The sequence below is a fragment of the Labrus bergylta genome, chromosome 1 (assembly GCF_963930695.1).
Source record: "Labrus bergylta chromosome 1, fLabBer1.1, whole genome shotgun sequence".
NCBI lineage: Eukaryota > Metazoa > Chordata > Actinopteri > Labriformes > Labridae > Labrus > Labrus bergylta.
This window is the reverse complement of record NC_089195.1, coordinates 6,490,757-6,508,211: the sequence shown is the minus strand read 5'-3', so window position 1 is coordinate 6,508,211 and position 17,455 is coordinate 6,490,757. Positions and strand designations below refer to the sequence as shown.

The 17,455-nt window shown below is 37.6% G+C and overlaps 2 protein-coding genes across 2 annotated transcripts; one reads left to right on the top strand and one right to left on the bottom strand.

Annotated features, from left to right (window-relative positions):
- Positions 1-5,755: 5,755 nt before the first annotated feature.
- On the top strand, positions 5,756-9,939 carry LOC136178521 (small integral membrane protein 28-like). The gene is made up of 2 exons (XM_065952436.1): positions 5,756-6,101; positions 8,776-9,939. Exons 1-2 carry the CDS (start codon positions 6,000-6,002, stop codon positions 9,196-9,198), a joined length of 525 nt encoding a protein of 174 aa, XP_065808508.1. The 5' UTR covers positions 5,756-5,999; the 3' UTR covers positions 9,199-9,939.
- Positions 9,940-11,770: 1,831 nt separating this feature from the next.
- On the bottom strand, positions 11,771-14,437 carry LOC109988194 (lysozyme C). Its single transcript, XM_029278400.2, has 5 exons — positions 14,175-14,437; positions 12,586-12,774; positions 12,361-12,424; positions 12,070-12,108; positions 11,771-11,938 (listed from the first exon to the last, which is right to left on the bottom strand). The coding sequence occupies exons 1-5, from the start codon at positions 14,368-14,370 to the stop codon at positions 11,869-11,871; spliced, it is 558 nt and encodes a 185-aa protein (XP_029134233.1). The 5' UTR covers positions 14,371-14,437; the 3' UTR covers positions 11,771-11,868.
- Positions 14,438-17,455: the final 3,018 nt, after the last annotated feature.

The following is a 17,455-nucleotide window of genomic DNA, read 5'->3' as shown; positions in this document are numbered from 1 at the left end:
CTATAAATTCAAAATGTTGGCCTTTGTATATTTATTTGAAAAAAAACATGGTATTATAATTGTGATAACATATAAGATATCCAATTAAATTGTGTTGCCCTTCACTAAAATTTAACTAACCTCAAATATCCAGGATTTAGTTATTTTGAAGCCAAAATGAAAAAAAATTCTTCAGATTTCCATTCCTTTTATTTTTTATTTTATTTATTTTTGGGCCCAGGTGAACCAGTTCATGGGGAAAGCTGATGTCTGAAGCCACCCTCAGTTCACCCTGAAATAGACCGACATTTCCTCTAGAGGTCAGTTTTAAACTTTTTTCTTCTTTTTAGTTGAAATATTTATAAACGCCATTTTATGTGTTTGTATTGAACCATGTTTCTCTTTTATGTTGAATTCATGTAAGTCTGAAGCAGATTGAATGTCCATGTTTGGGGTTTTAAACAATTCTACTTGTCTTTCTTTCCACAAAATAACCACAATACATAGTATGCAGGGAAGCTTCAAGCCGTGCATCACCCCTCGCTCCTCTCCAGCTCCATTTCTGTGTCAAACACTTCAGGCAAATAAAAAACAAAGACTGTTTCAGCCAAAATGCAAAACTCATGGCTGGAGGATTTATTGCTTGGCTACCTTGGGATTGTCATGTTGCTATAAAGGCAATCTTACGAATGTGTTTTCCAGCCCTTGGTTTCATTAAATGACACTATGGGATGACTCTTCATTTATTTTCTGAAAGAACACTAGGACCAACGTTTTTTGATTTTTTTGCTAGCCAATTTTTAGCATCAGTATCACTAACAACTTGGATTATGGGCTAATGCTTTCATTAAAGTTATTTTTACACAACCTAAATATTAAATTAATAATAAAAACCCCAAACTCAAGGATTCAGAATTATAATAAAAACTTAGAGCTACAATAAAGCATGAACATGAAAATAGTTCAATTGTAAAAATGTCCCCTGACTTAAATATTGGTAATGATTTTTTTGTGTAATTATTGAGACAATGTTGCTTCTTATGATAACTCCATTGTCCAGTTGTTTTCATTTTTAGCCAATAAGCTGCTGTGACAACCCATGTTTATTGCACCGTGCGAAGAAGCTTCCAACCTCAGCAGAGTGAAAAGCAAAGCCTCTTATGCGATTAAGGCTGCAGTCTTTTACTGAATCAGATATAGAGAAATGAAGAGGAGAGAGATAACCACTCCCAAAAACAATAGACTCCCTGGAAAATCATCAAAACTAGAGTGCAGGTTGAAGGAAATTTCATTTTAGCTTCACTTTAGAAAACAAAAGACTAAAGCCAATTTCACACATGCAAGTTTCTGGAGAATTTCAAGGTTAGTCTGCATTTGTTTACCCGGACACATGTTTCACTTTATCCAGACTTTTTATTGCCAATCCCCTCATCAAATTACTGCAAAAAAGTTGAGGTGACCCAATGTGAAAAAAATATTCAGGTACATTTCAGCAGGAGTGAGCAGACATAGTTGATAAAGTTTGTACAATGCAACCGCTGCATTTGATTCTGTGCATGTAATGACGCTGCCGCATACTCTTTTCTTCTTTCCTGAATGTTCTCCTCAACACTTTTGTTTGTAGAATAAGAATCAGAAGAATCAGATTCGGGTATATTAACCAGATATTTTTACACATACAAAAAATGTGGCTTTGGTGCGCTTTGCTCTCCCAAAAGTACAACATGAACGATTCTGTAAATATGGTCACATAGCATTGATATAAAGGCAAATATTGGGGGAAGAATATTTTTCCTTTTGATATTTTTAGTATTTGGCTGATAAAATGTTTGTGCTTTTAGTTACGTCGTTTTTTACATGTATTATTATACATGTAGCATCTCTCTAGTGTGGTTTTAGGTCTCATTCTGAAGCTTTTTGCATCACAGCTGCAGTTGTAACAGTTATTAGACTACAGAATTAAAACGATGTGGTGTCATGCAGGGCAGTGGGATTACTCAGTGGTGTCATGACAGGCCTCACTTTACCCATGATCCTCTTCTGCACCTCAATGCTGGTACCAGGCTCTTATATTGCTGCCCACTCTGCTCGCCACGTGAGGAGTAATTACAGCTGGTGTCTGCATGCCCAGGACAGTAATCCTGCAGGGACAAACCCCAACTGCTACCCTGAGTCGATACCAGACAGATGTTGAAACTAACAGCTGGATGCAGACGTTGTTGATGGGCGTCCGAATCAGCATTTTCATGAGAAACATCTGGACTTCAACAGCAAAAAATCTCTTTTTTTAATTAACCAAAAGGTGACATTGACCAGAGATTTTTAGAGTAAATTTACGAACCTATGCTAATATGTAACTAGATACTTCAGTATGTTCACTTTGCGATCACATACACGTTTCATATATTGGTCCCAAAAATAGCCTGAGGGTGAAATTATCCCTGAATATCCTATTTTAAAAGCATATTTCAGCTACAGGAAGGCGAACAGGAAACATTTCTTTTTGGAGTGTAGGTATAACGTTTGTTGAGGAATTTTCATGACAGCCACTCAGAAGATTCTAGTTGAAAATGTTTATATAAGTTGCAAGGGATGACATTAACAGTACACAGATAGTGTGGTCAGTTCTTCCAGACTATTGGACTATAGCCTATATCTACCCAAATTGATGTAAAGTCACTATACCTCAAGAAAATTCTACCACGATGTAGATATATGTAGACATTGTTTATGAAGATCAGAAAATATGCCATGGAGAGACACAAAAGAGCATGATCTGACCAAAAGCAGGTCAGGTCATCTTTATAATAAACACATGGGCCTCAATACAGTAAAATGTGCAGATTAATCTAGTTTCTAATCTATATATTCAATTAAAAAACGATTTCAGATATTTTCTCTCTCTAATGCAATATTTCAGTGAGGATTAATGTAAGGAAGGTGCACGCCAGCCACAGACATGTGTGTGACTGTCTGTCTCACAGAGCTGCTGCAGGATTCAGCATAACTCATGCAGACACACACATGTACACGCATGAACACACACACACACACACACACACACACACACACACACACACACACACGCACACGCACGCACACACACACACACACACACACGCACACACACACACACACACGCACACACACGCACACACACACACATGCACAATTAGCACACCTAACCAAATTTCTTCATTTACTGAAATCCAAACCTTAACTCAAACCTAAAGGTCTATAGCCTTAAATAAACAAAAAGCTTTTTGCTACATACTATTTTCCACTTCTACTCCAGTATGTGTCCCAAAGCTCTACCAATGTTTCAGAACACATGAAGAGCTTTAAAATAATGTGATGTTCTGAAAGTACAGGCAGTAAATGACTACCTGATTAAACTATCAGTGGATTTAAGCAGTGGGAAAAAGAAGCCAATGTGTTTGTGCAAAAATTAGCAGTTCCTCTGGTGTTCACTTGAGGCTGGCTCCAAAGCCAAGGAATCCCCATTAAATCCTATTTTAAAATGTCATTTTTAACAGCAGAAATAAACATGTTTACAACCTGGAACAAAAATACAGTTTTCATTTCTATAACTCATTTGTATAACGGTCAAATCTTTATTGGGGGAATATTGTATTACTCATCCGTACTGATGATATTAAGGGCAAGAGTTGGCATAATAAGAGTAATTTGATATAACTTGACTGAAACTTTGGTTCTGACCTTTAACTGTCAGCATTGTTTGTGTTGTTTACATCTTTTGAATATGATAGTTAGATCATAGTAAGAAAGTAAGGCTCCTCCTTACTTTAACTCTCTCATCCAGGTCTACACTCCCTCCTGCCCACTACGCTCTGCCAATGAAAGGCGTCTGATCCAACCTTCACAACAGGGTCCTAAGTCTCTGACTAGACTCTTCTCCTCTGTCGCCCCCCGGTGGTGGATTGAACTTCCAAACTCCATTGGATCTGCAGAGTCCCTCTGTACCTTTAAGAAAAAGCTAAAGACCCAGCTCTTTCATGAATACCTACTAACTTAATGATGATGGGCTCCATATTATTGATGATGATGATGGTAATGACGATGGTTTTTGTTTGATAACGACGACTTATAAGATTTCTAAGGTTTCTATACTGATTAGAGCTCTCAAGAACTGCCCTCAATGTTGTGTTTTGCCTTTGGTCACTTCCTGTCAGCACCTGTGTGTCCAATCAGACTCAAAGCTGATCGTTTGCTCTTACTGACATTGTTCCCTTTTTTCTAGATCCTTGCTTGTGTTGTACTTACTCTCTGATGTACGTCGCTTTGGATAAAAGCGTCTGCTAAGTGAATTGTAGAATTGTAGATGACGAGAAGGACTTCATTGTTGTGTTTAAGCAACCAAGATTCTCACGCTGGCCCCAAACTCCACCTCTTTGCCTGCTACTTGATTAGTCCAAAGTTAGTTGGAATCAACATTTCCTACATGGCCGCCATCATATTTGGGTTACTTCATAAACCATGGAGACTAGGCCTCTGATGCTTTAAATCGTAACACCCTGTTTGTTTTTTTTACATTACATTTTTCTTCTTTTTTGTGTTTCTGTTATAGTGATGTTTAGTGATAAAGCTTCTTTTGACTCTTAAAAACTCAGAATGGAAGATTTGAAAATGTCTACTCTGTTTTGTAAGCTTTTAGTTAAGATCCTTATTCACAGAATAAATATAATAATAACTCAATGTGAGTAATTAAGTGGATAAGAATAGTGTACACAGAAAAAGTAAATATGTTCTATGCGTGTTTGGACCTCATATCCTAACCTCATACTAGGCCTGCATAAGTTAGTGCCCCATTGGCCTCCCCAGTCAAAAAAAGTCTGGACACACCCCTGCAACAGAACACTGGACAAAGTGTATTTTAGGTTTCCTTGGTAGCAGGTTGTCAATTATAAGGTAGCCCCTCCTTAAATCCACCTATTCAACCCTTAATGGGACCATAATTAACCAAATGAACATAATGCTGTACTGAGGAAGACTTGAAACTAGAGATTGAGACCCATAAGCTCATTATGAAAATATTTGATGAGGGAATAAATCTTCTGAGAAGCATGGACCATTTTCTCACTGACTTCTACACAAACAGTCTTCTTATTAGAACGTATGATGTTGCTCCTTCACTGCCACTATCAAAATGCTAATAGTCATAATAAAAATAAGAAAAGGCAAATTTAAGGCATTGGCAGTTGTTTTTTTTTTTTTTTTTTTTTTTAACCGTAAGTCTAAATCCAATTCTTATGTACAATCCTCTTCAGGCTGAGGGATATTTGGCAGTATAAATAAAATAAAATTGACTAAAGAGAGAAGTGAAGGTTTAACCTCAAACAAAAAAAAGTGTTGTTTTTTGTGTTTTTTGTCCTCTAATTCAACAATGTGTACAATGTCTCTCTGAAACTTAAAGACCAAAAAAAGGTTTTGACTCAGTGGCTTTTTTTATGCTCTTTGCACTGGTGAAGATCAACTACCGCACGCATGAACACACACACACACACACACACACACACACACATGCACGACAGATGTACCAGCTGTGTCATTTTACAATTGGTGTGTTTTATTCCTCAAGTTTTTTTCCACGTGCCAGAGATTTGATCTGAGGAGGAGCCCCGCCTTTTTCTGGCTAACACTGGACTACACACACACACACACACACACACACACACACAAATAAAACACACACACACAATGATATAGGGCAGCTGCAGGGCTCTAAATCCCATCATTGGCCTGAATCCTGCGCTGCTCTGCTGTTGCATGTGCCGGCATGTGAGCTGCTTCTTAACTCCAAGCTCCTCCCATCAGGCTCCGTCCCCTCCCACCTCAACCATGACTCCCAACAACCCAGCATCCATCCCCTCAATGTTTTTTCTGCTCTGTTTACTCCATTGGACAACAACTACTGGGTGCTTTAGTTGATCACTATTTGTTTACTCTACAGACGAAAGTTTATCCATTGACACAGAAACCACATCCCCCTCTACCTGAGCATGATGCGGGTGCTTCTGGAGAGCAGCTGGATGAAGTTTGGACCTGCAGGAAGGGGGTCTTATGACTGGGTGACAGGACCACCATCAACACAGGACAAACAGGTGTGTAGTTCAAGTTCCTACTGTCACTTTAAGGATCATTTCTGCTTGTTTCTTGTTTTAACTGAAGGCAATATTAAGCTGAACACAAAAACCCAAAACAAAGCCAAATTTAGAACACCTTGACCATCAAACCATATGAAGAATACTTCAAATAATGTTTCAGCCTCAAATATTTGATATCTTCAGACACTTTGTTGGCTTTAAAGTAAGCTAAAATAACACGCTGTATGTTTAAAAATACCACAACCACGTTCATGAAGAACAAACCACTTTACAAGAGGGGAAATATGCACGTCTTTAAATTGACTTCTCTTATTTGTTCAAAAACCACAGAACAAGTAAGAAAGGTTTTTGCCAGCAAAATGTTTCAAAGATCCTTTTTTTTGTGAAGTGGTCGAAAATGTTTTGTTTAGTATCAATAAAGTTCCAGTACCAGTGTGTTTATGTTGTTTTTCTTGTTAATTTTAGTTTAAAGCTAAAACTCTGAGCACATTTACTCAAATAGGCCTCGTATATGATTAGATTAAAAAATAAATTGTAGCGTAAACAAAACCTACTTTCTCCTTTGAGGAAACTTCAGTTTGTGGTGGTTTTTGTGTTTTTTCAGTCTCTCTTTATCACTTTGCATGACTTTTCCTGTAGGCCTATATATTGCCAAAAATCACTTTCTTGTAACAGTCAAACGTATCACGATTATTATACTGTATATTTGCTGTAGTTATTACAAAAAAGGGTGTTTTCTTCAGCATTCTGTTAAACCTTTCAAGAAGATGAGGAAGATATACTTTATTAATCGCAGACGGTAAATTCAGTTTTTCACTCTTTGTGGGACTTTTTCACAAACTCAAACACAGTCATATCAACATGCACTATCGAGAGATGTTAGAGATGTTCACCTGAGCAGTTTGGCAGCTGATGCCTTGCCCAAGGACACATTGTCATTGCTCATGAACCAGCCAAGAGACCAATTTCCTTACTTTGGACTTGAACCGGTTTCCCAACCCAATTCTGTCCCAAGGATTGAGCTACTGCCACCCCCTCATCTGGCATGAAAAATGACTGAGTAATAAAGTGAGTCTCATCAATTAGGGGCCTCGTTTGCTTTGTAAATTATAAAAATGCATCTGTGTTAATATTAGTCTATTTTACAACCTGTTAAATGTTCCTCACTGGAGCTTTTACTTAGATTTGTTTGACAATTTCATGTTAAAACAGCTTTTAAACTGTCATTTTCTCTTTCCCCTCCCAAGGGAATAGAATAGATAGATAAGAATAGAATATTGAATATTACCTTTCACATTGTGAAATTTACTATTTTTCCTAAAAAAAACTAAAAAACAGTTCAACACCCACATGCAGTCAGACACACTCACATACACACCAATAATAGTTGTTTTAAAAAGAAAAAGAATATCCTTCCTCTCCACTCTTGGCAATCATCTAAATGCTAGACAAAACATTTTGGAATCTAAATTGGGATCACTAACCAGAAATGGTTTAGAAATCCTGCTTAACATTTCTCATGAGGAACATGTTTGTAGCTGCTTGAAGAAAAAAATCAGGATATTACTAAATTAAACTAAATCCTGATTTGATTGTTAAAAAACAGAGGGTAAAAAAAACAAACAGTTTGTGCAAATATTTTTCAGGGCAGCAACATTTAGAATTGAGCACTCAGACAGATTGACAGTTTAGACAGCCCAGTCCTGCAGGGGAGTATGGTCTGCAGGGTGTTGAGTCATCCAGGCATCATTAACTAATTGATTAAAAAAAAATCTGAGTCTGAAGGGGAATTTGGGCCACCCTGAGCTGATATGAGTATGTTGTTCTCCCAGGGCTGTGCAGGATAGCTCCTCTGCATGATAAACAGCCCAGGAGATTTGTGATGCACACAACACAATCATTTTTGTTATAAAAGTTAACTCTGCACTGAATGATGCCCTTGAAGAAAACAAAAATAAAGGGAGGGAAAGGCATGTTTGTATGTCCCTTATAGAATCGATCAGAAAGACAATAACTGTGACCGTGAACTGTGTCAACATTTATTTGACAACAGATTGTTAATAAGTTACATGCTATTCAGATGATCTGCCTAAAGAGTAAACAACCATGACTTGTCATGTGTAAGTGTAAAACCAATGTACTCCGCAGTATTGCATCAACACAGTGTATAATATATTAATGGTAAATGGGCCACTCTGCATTAAAGGTGCTTTTACTTTTGGAAATTGTGGTGTTTTGGGATGGCGATGCTTTTAAATTGAGCATAACTTTAAATGCAGGACTTTTACCTGTATATCAAAGTATTTATAACTTTATAGTTGGTACTTTAATTAAGATTAAATATAAGATACATTTTTTACTTGTTAACTTAAATAATACAAGTTTCCAAACAAATTTCTAAGCAATCAAATAACCTAAAAGCAGCTGATGCATTAACACACTCATCCGACTTAAAGTCTGTGCGAAACCAACCATGTGTATGTGACATAAGTGAAATGCATATGAGCTTTATGAAATTTTGCAAAAAGTTTCATGTTGGATTCACATGAGACACAACTGTTTTGTCTTTGCGATAGCAGCTCACCATCTATTGTAGACAAAGGATTTCAGTGGTGAAATATGGAAAAATATTCACAACAAAGTGAAATCATTTCCCCATTTGAATCTCCAGGGCCGCAACTGGAATGAGTTGGACCTGGTAGATGACAGAAAGGTGGAACTGGTGGTGTACGTGGTCCTCCCTGTCCTTTCTGTCCTGCTCCTGGCTCTCCTGGTGGGTCTGATCTACCGCCGGTGTTCCCGCAGCAAACTAAGCCTGGCCAACATCATTGCTCTAGACCTCCACAACACCGAGAGCAGCGCAGAGTTCCTCTCCTCCCTGACCAGGAACGCAGAGCGCCACACCAGCACCAGCTCAGATGGATCGGACGGAGTCTTCGTCATGGTCTATCTGCCTCCGCCTTATGAGGAAACGCTCACCAAGATCACCCGAGCTGCCAGCCTCTCCAGCTCCAAAGACGTGGAGTCAATAAAGATTGAAGACCTGGAGGCCAAGCTGTGTCCAGAGCTTAAGTCCAGCGGCAGATTTGTTTAACCATGTGTCAATGGGAAGTGATAAAGACTTTATATCTCCAATATTTGGTGGTTTTTAATCTTTGCCAGTATTCATAAATCAACTCTGCAGCTCTTCACGTGCTTTTTAACCCCTTTTCTCTCATAATTTTGGTTTTATGGTACATCTACTGTCTGGTTCAGTCTCTCCACTGTCATCAACCTTATTTTTTTAACAATGCATGGAACAGTTTTCACCAAACAGTCTCTGATCGACCCAATGTAATCTACCTACTCAGCACTAAAGAGAGATTCAGATAGATATCCAGCAGCTTATCCGACAGATATTTTTGTGGACCTCAAAGTGTAGCAAACATTTGTGGGGGGAAAAGTGATCATTGGACTAACATGCATTAGATGGACCTGCTGTAAACACACCTTAAATAGGAAGATAATGTTTATCTTTTGTCTGCTGGATGTGTTAAAAGGTAAATGTTTATGTGTTCACTTGTTTTGGAATTCTGCCCTTGTCCAACTAGAAATAAAAGTGATTTTAAATAAATCCTGTGTAGCGTATGGCATTAGTGCCAAATTGGCACACAATTTGGAAACTAACCTGACAAACAAATTCAACATGTTGGAACAAGTGACTGCCCTGTCTATTGAAACCTTGCTGTATCAAAGGTTTAAAGAACGAGGATTTTGCAACCCTGGGTACGAATCAACCGACCAGAAAATGTGTTGCTGTTATTAAGAGCCAGCCACCACCAGCTTCTTCAGAGCCAGCAGCAACAGCAGGGGCTCCTGCATAGCCTCAGGATTTTAATCTCTGGGCCTTGCTGGACACACATGTTGAGGCACAGACACGTCACCAGTGCCACTTCAAGTGCCACCGTGGTAATTCAGAGGTAATATGCTGTGCAGATTGACTATGTTGGGTTAAAAGTAATATGATTTTGAAAATAATTTGTTCAATGATGACTAAATTATCTTTTTTTGTATTATCAGGTATTTGAAGGAACCACACCTGGAAAGGCCTGAGGACCAGTACTGGGTCACAAGGAAAGGCTTGTATCCCGTCCTGTTTAAGATGGCCTCAAGATACCTCTGCCTACCAATTCAATTCATTTCAATTCAATTCAAAAAAACGTTATTTGTCCCCGGGGGGGCAATTCAAAAAGCATTATCCGTGCCATGTGAGAGGATTTTCTCCAAGGCTGGCGAAATAGTCAGCCAAAACAGGAGCCGACTGAAGCCTGAAACTGTTGAGAAACTTCTGATTTTAAATAAAAATAAATCAAAAGTAGCATTCCAAATCACTGCCACTATCAAAATGCTAATAGTCATAATAAGCCATTCCTTTCCATGTCACAATTGTTCCCAAATGGCTGATGAATCAAACTCCCACTTCTATGAAATATTTACCCACAAATAAAAGGCATAAAAAAATTACGTGTTGACATGAAACCTAAAAAGAAAAATTATAGAAGCGATATTTGAAATAATATACAGCATATAGCTCAGTGGGTTGAGTATATACCCTTGAGCTTTTTGTGTAACACTTTATCATATTATATTGCAGTGCAAAATACAATTGAAGTGACACTAATTGGTTATTTATAAAATAAAACCTTAAAATCAACAAGCAGCTCTAAATGACTTTTATTGCTGATATTTCAGATTTACACAGTGAGGCATTGTGCCAGTGCTTTGGTCCCACATTTAAATGGCTGCTTTAATTTCAGTCTGCCACAAGATGTCACTGTTCATCCTGATTGTAAAGTTGCTGAATAATATTCCACACAGCAGATTTTCAGGTTCTTTAGTTATCTTTCAGGTAGCATCACATTAACCTGTAACGGCTCTCATAGCATCGTTATTCTTCTTCGTTTTTCCAACACATCTTTCAACATGAACCCAGAGTGGGCCAAACAGAACATTACCAAACTACAACATCACATGCATAAAACATAAACATTACACTGATGAGACCCTGAAGCTTTAAACCTTTTTTGAAACCAAATGGAAAGAAAGCCCCAGAGGGTCATGAGGCTTCATCCGCCCATCTCTACTGAGCTCTGAACAATGCCAGTCTGGGCTCTTGCAGCTCTGTACACTATTTTACTGTCATCAAACTCTCCAACACTGTGCAATCCCAACTTCAACATCCAACCTCTAATGACCTGCAAAGCTCTCAAGCCTCCTGTTTATATAGGAGTTGGCACCTATACCAAAAGGGTTTGGAAATCAATTTACCCTCAGGAGAGTATTACCTGTTCTACAAACAACACATCATATCTGCAATAAGGCTAAAAGCATATCAAAATACATTTCAGTTGAGTAAATACTTAAACAGCCATTTAAATAACATGTTTCATCCTAAACAACCTAAACACCCCTCCACCTTTACCATACATGGCACACCCCCATATAAGCCACGGGCAGGTTTATCCCTGTTTGACAGTTCCAGGTTGAGAAAGAAGGCAAGCAAGGCTGTGGAGCAAAAGGTGACAAATATACTGTATATATGTGTAACAATTAATAAAAATATTATGATATTTTAAGCAATATCACAAGTAGACCTATAGTTATAGAAGTAAGAACACAACAACAGGTGAAACATGCTTCAGTTTATTGATGTCATGGATCAACAGTAGGCTACTCATTTGAGAAAGAAGGCCCATCCTTTAAGAGATGTTTAGATTAATATTGATTATACGCAGTCAGAGAAGTAATCTAAGGCTTTTTTATCTTTGCACTCTCCGTGGAAGATGAGCCTGACCCTGTAAGAAAACCAGAGATCAACATTCACTTTATGTATTCCACTGTTGTTTTTTGTTTGTGATTGTACTCATGAATTAAATTGATTTAAAATGAGCAGAATACCCAAAGCACATGTAACGTTAGAACTTACATTTTTTGTAAATCCTGGCTCATCGACAAACCTTCTTCACTGTAAAAAAATATCCAAAATGGAAATTCATTTCACATTTCATCAGTGATGGAATACAACAAAGTACTATTACTCTTTACTAAGTACAGGTACTCCTTTCAAATTACATTAAAGTGTAATTCCAGAGGTATAGGTAATCTTTAAATTAACTAAACTGTTGATGTAAAGGAGTGAGTTGGTCAGGATGATACTCATAACTGTCAAATTTAACAATAATTCAAAAGAAATAAGTAAATATTAAAATATTTATACCGAATCTTCGTGAGGATCTTTAATAGGCATGTAATGTCATCACTGATGTCGTCATCAAGCAATTCTGTAAAGAAATCATGAACAAATGTTTGCATTTTTATTGTTCCCCCTTCAATGGAGAGAGAGAATTTTAAGTTAACTGTGTGTTTTAGTTTGTCACAGCTTAATAGTGTATAGGTGATGATGATGGGAGGATATGAAACAAAAAACAAACGTTAAACTCACTGGTGCAGTCCATCTCACAGAAGTTTAATGAATTTGTGTGGTCATCCTTGCAGACCACCTTACTGCTGAGCTGGAAAAGACCATAAAGCGTCCAGTCCTCTTCCTCGTGTTGAGTGCTGCTGCGGGGAGGAGGGCGGCGGTTCACGGCAGTGGTGTCATTACCGGATGCAAACTCAACGAAACAAACAACTGAAAACAATGGAGAGAAGAAAGACACAAAGTGGCAATTCATCTCAGTACATGTCAGCCACACCTCCACAAGCTACTGGGGAGACTTCAACAGTGGCGATTCTAGACCACTTTTACTGAGGGGGCCAAACTGGGGCCAATTGTTTTGTCAGAGGGGAACATTAAACCCAGGTGAAAAATAGAAAAAGATGATCGCTTTGAAAAAATATATAAATATTATGCCAAATAATAGCACGCATTATTAAATACCATGATTTATATTTGTTTCACTAACAGTATTTAATACTAGATTGTGAGTCAAATACTGTGAATGTGTTTTGAGGGGGGCTCTTTCTTTTGGAGAGGTGGCCACAGGGGGGGCCAAGCTCAGTGTTACAGGGGCACTGGCCCCTGTTGGCCCCTGCCTAACCGCACATGGACTTCAAATCAATTTGCCAAATCATTATTCCAAGAATGAAATGATTTTTTTAAATGATCTCCTTCAGCTGAAAACTTCAGGAGAAGAGAAGCCTGCACACTTCCTCAATGCAACAGGAAGAAGAATAATCACCAAGGTGATAGTTTTCGGGTATTTAGCATGTTAGACCACAACTGCTACAAATGTGCTTACCAGCCTATTGGTGTGCATATATATATACATATATATAAACCTTCTTCACTGTAAAAAAATATCCAAAATAGAGATTAATTTCACATTTCATCAGTGATGGAATACAACAAAGTACTATTACTCTTTACTACTCCTTCAAATTACATTAAAGTGTTATTCCAGAGATATATATATATATATATATATATATATATATATATATATATATATATATATATATATATGTGATGCACACCAATAAGCACACATGTCACAGTTGTGGTCTAACATGCTAAATACCCCAAACGTCTTTTTAAAAACATAATTAAGAAAAACAGAGAAATCACATCTGATGTGTTATCTTTTTTTCCTATGATTTCTGTTTTTTTTTTGATGAATGCCCAGAAAAAAAATCTAAGATGCACCACACAGTTCAAAGGAAATGAAAAAAGCTAAACACGTATGACTATTGTATGAGCAGAATAATTCTTTAAGAATATAAAGTTAAGGGAAAAGAGAGGGATATGTATACTTAGTTTTGTTTGTTGGGGGCGGGGGGGATTCTAAACAGCTTATTGTGTTTGACTAGAAGATGCGTTGGTTAAAATCAATTCAAATCTAAATGTTTCAGTGAATGAGCTTTAAACATTTTTAAGTCTTTAAACAAGGGTTAACTTTAAGGTCACAAAAATATAATGAATCAAATTAAAGCAATCAGCAAATGTGCAAATTCAGTATTAACAATTAAATAGTTAACATCAATTGTTGTAAATTTGCTTGTTTCTAAAATAGAACAGTAACCAGGACTTACTCTGAGCCACTTTGTTCTCCACTTGTGGTCCTCCCTTTCCAGTCATGTCCATTAGGGTACCAATCGGCATCATCAGCAGGTCTCTTAGATCACATTTTGACACTAGTTTTCCTTCAGCTAGACTGAAGCTCAACAGAAACACCAAAAGCCCCCTCATCCTTGCTCTGACTGTAAAATCATATATGACATGATACATATAGTGTCTACAAAGCCAGCAGTGACAAATCAGAGAGAACTAGTACTCTTTGTTCGCTCAGATAAAGGCCACTCCCAAGGCTCTGGGAGAACACATTGTGTTGCCAAATCTCACGCTTTGCTTTGGGGAGGTTTTTGTGCTAAGGAGGTCAGGAGAGGAAAAATGATCCGTCTAAAAAACATCTTTTCTCTTTCACAGGCCACACCTTCCTCCTGCTGAAAAGACCAGGCCATGAGACACAAAACTGTAGAAGGTGAAACAGCGTCTCTTTCTCTGTCATCATAAGATGTGAATAATATCAGAGGATCCGGTGTCACCCCCTGCATGACAGCAGTGACTACACACTGTGTATTTGTGAGGACGAGTATCCCCAGGACAACTGTAACATGAAAGCAAACAAAAGGAAGAACCAACAGCAAAAAAGCAGCAACAGTGAAGGTGAGTAGATATTACTTCAGTTCTAGTGTATAATTCCTCCATGGAGGCTTTTAAGAAACTTTTAAAACTAAGACTGTTATGCTCTAAAACCCCATCTAATACACAACAATAGTTTCTTAGCCATTTTAGAAACAGTCACATAAATGTAAGCTAATACAACCTTTTACATTTAATTTCCTCTATTTTTTTTGTTTCAGTCACACAGACCATACATAAAGAGCTTAAAGACTGCATCAATTGCACACAAAAAAGCAAAGAAAGAAACTGATGAACAAAACTTTCTTACTATGAACTCAAAAAATGATGTGGGACAGTATGAAGGCAATCACTAATATGGCACCTGCAAACAAAATGTAAGCACTTTTGATGACTTGCAAAAAGCCAATGAATTAAATTATTTTTACTTAGGATTTAAAAAATAAAGACTTTTCCTCTGAACTCAAAGCTGTTCAAGATAATGTGTCTATTACTGAGGATGCAAGATTGGTCATTGATTGTTGCAAGGTTCAACCACTTTTCAGGCACACGTACATGTACAAAAAAATCCTTAGGGGCCAGATGGCATCTCCCATTTCTTAATGAGACATACTGAAGAGCTGACGTCAGCATTTAGCCCTATTTTCCAAAAAGCTGTGGACTTCTGTACAATACCTACCCCCTGGGAAAAGTCAATTATTACACCTGTCTGTAAAAAAAAACCTTGTCCAACGTCAAACGATGATTTTAGGCCTGTTGCCCTAGCATCCATACTCATGAAATGTTTTGAGATAATCATGGTCTCCTGGCTCGAAACAGAAGCAGACTCACTTTTAAAACCCTTTCAGTTCACAGTTTGCTTACACACAGGTCCTTTGCACAGATGCTGCTATTAACAACGTCAGGATTATGCATGCATACCTTTTTAAAAATCCATTTTAGCTTAGCTTTGATTACACTACAACTCCACTTGTTAAAGCAGAATTGGAATCAGGCGAGTGTTAACCCTTTTATTTTACAATTGTGTTTTTCTTTTTTAACTTATCTAACACAGCATGTCAGAGTGAATAAAGCCCTTTCAGTGCCCAGACGTATCAGTGCTGTTGCTCCTCAGGGTTGTGTCAGCTCTCCGGTTCTCTTCACTCTGTACACTAATGAATGCACCGGAATCTATCCAGATAGTTACAGAGGCAGCAGTTCTTCTGTTTGTCATGCTGAGGTAGAGAGATTTGTGCACTAGTGTGATCGTAACTACCTTGTTTTTAATATAAAAAAACTGAGGAGATGGTGTTTGACTGGGTGATGATTCACCTGTGGTCATCCACAATGAACCCATCACACAGTTGTGCTTATACAAGGTGCACATTGACAACCCACTCAGATGGAAGACCAATATTGAGAGTCTCTGCTCTAGACTGCAACAGAGCCTGTACTTCTTACGCAGACTGAGTGTGATGGCTTCAAACAAAATCAATTAACAAAAGCTAAAACCAAAATAAGACAGAAAAAACAATAATATAAACAAATAATTCTAAATTCATTAATGTTTGGCTCTTTTCTAGTTTTTAACTGTAAATAATTCATATGGCCCTTTGGCCACAACACTGAGAGTCTATGGAGGTCAGCAGAAAATCACTGCTGTTTTTAAAATAATTATTAAATACGGGATAACAGCCTTGTACGGTCACTTTTCTGTTCAGTTGAAATTACAGATAATACACCTTGTGTAGACTGCTTTGAAAATCATGGATGTTAAGATAACACCCATCCCTCCAAACACACATATGAGCAGTCTGTTGTCAGACAGGTGCAGGAAATTTAGTAATATTTCAAAACTAATGTATTAGATGTAAGAAGGAATACATTATACAGCTGAAACAACAGCTTTTTGGAAACCATGTCTTGTTTTTTATAGGCAAGCTCCTGCACACTAAATTAAATAACACTAAAACTGAGATAGTAATGTTTAAAATATATGGTATCTAAAAGTACCAAAGTATCCAACATTTTGACAACCTTACATCTTAATACCCAGCGAATGTTTGCCCATTACTTTTCACCAGATAGAAAAATCTCAGCAAGTACTGAAAGTAGATATCAGCATTAATGATCCCCATCATCTGAATCTCATGAGTCAGGGCTTTTTAAATCATTTTAACTTTCTGAATTTCCACCCAAAGCCACAAAATGTTGGTGAGAAAAGTTTTCTCTGATCTACCTCTAAGATAGTGTGACAACAATTCAGTGCAAACACTGATGAGCTGATGAATGTAAGTACACAAAGGAAAACCTAAAACAAAGGTAAAATTTAGTTATAAATTATCTGCGGACTACTTGAATGTGAAAAGAACTTGAGGGCTTCAGCCAGCTAAGAAACTTGTCTGTGAAAAAATGACTCATAGAACTTGTTCTTTTAATTGTCTGTTCAAAATTGTCTTGCAGATTGGTATAGGGAAGCTGTGTGCGTCGGTTAGCAGTTGTTGGCCATTGTTCTACTTACTTTTACTCTGCACGGTTGAATATGATGTGAGCTTGGGCATTTGAATCATTCCTAAAGTAGGCTACTTCACGTTCATTTTTCAGACCTTGTTAAAAATGTTTGGTCAAGAACCGGGGTGAAGATAGTTTCATATATGACATTCGCCTGCCTTGAAAATTGCATATTTAAAGC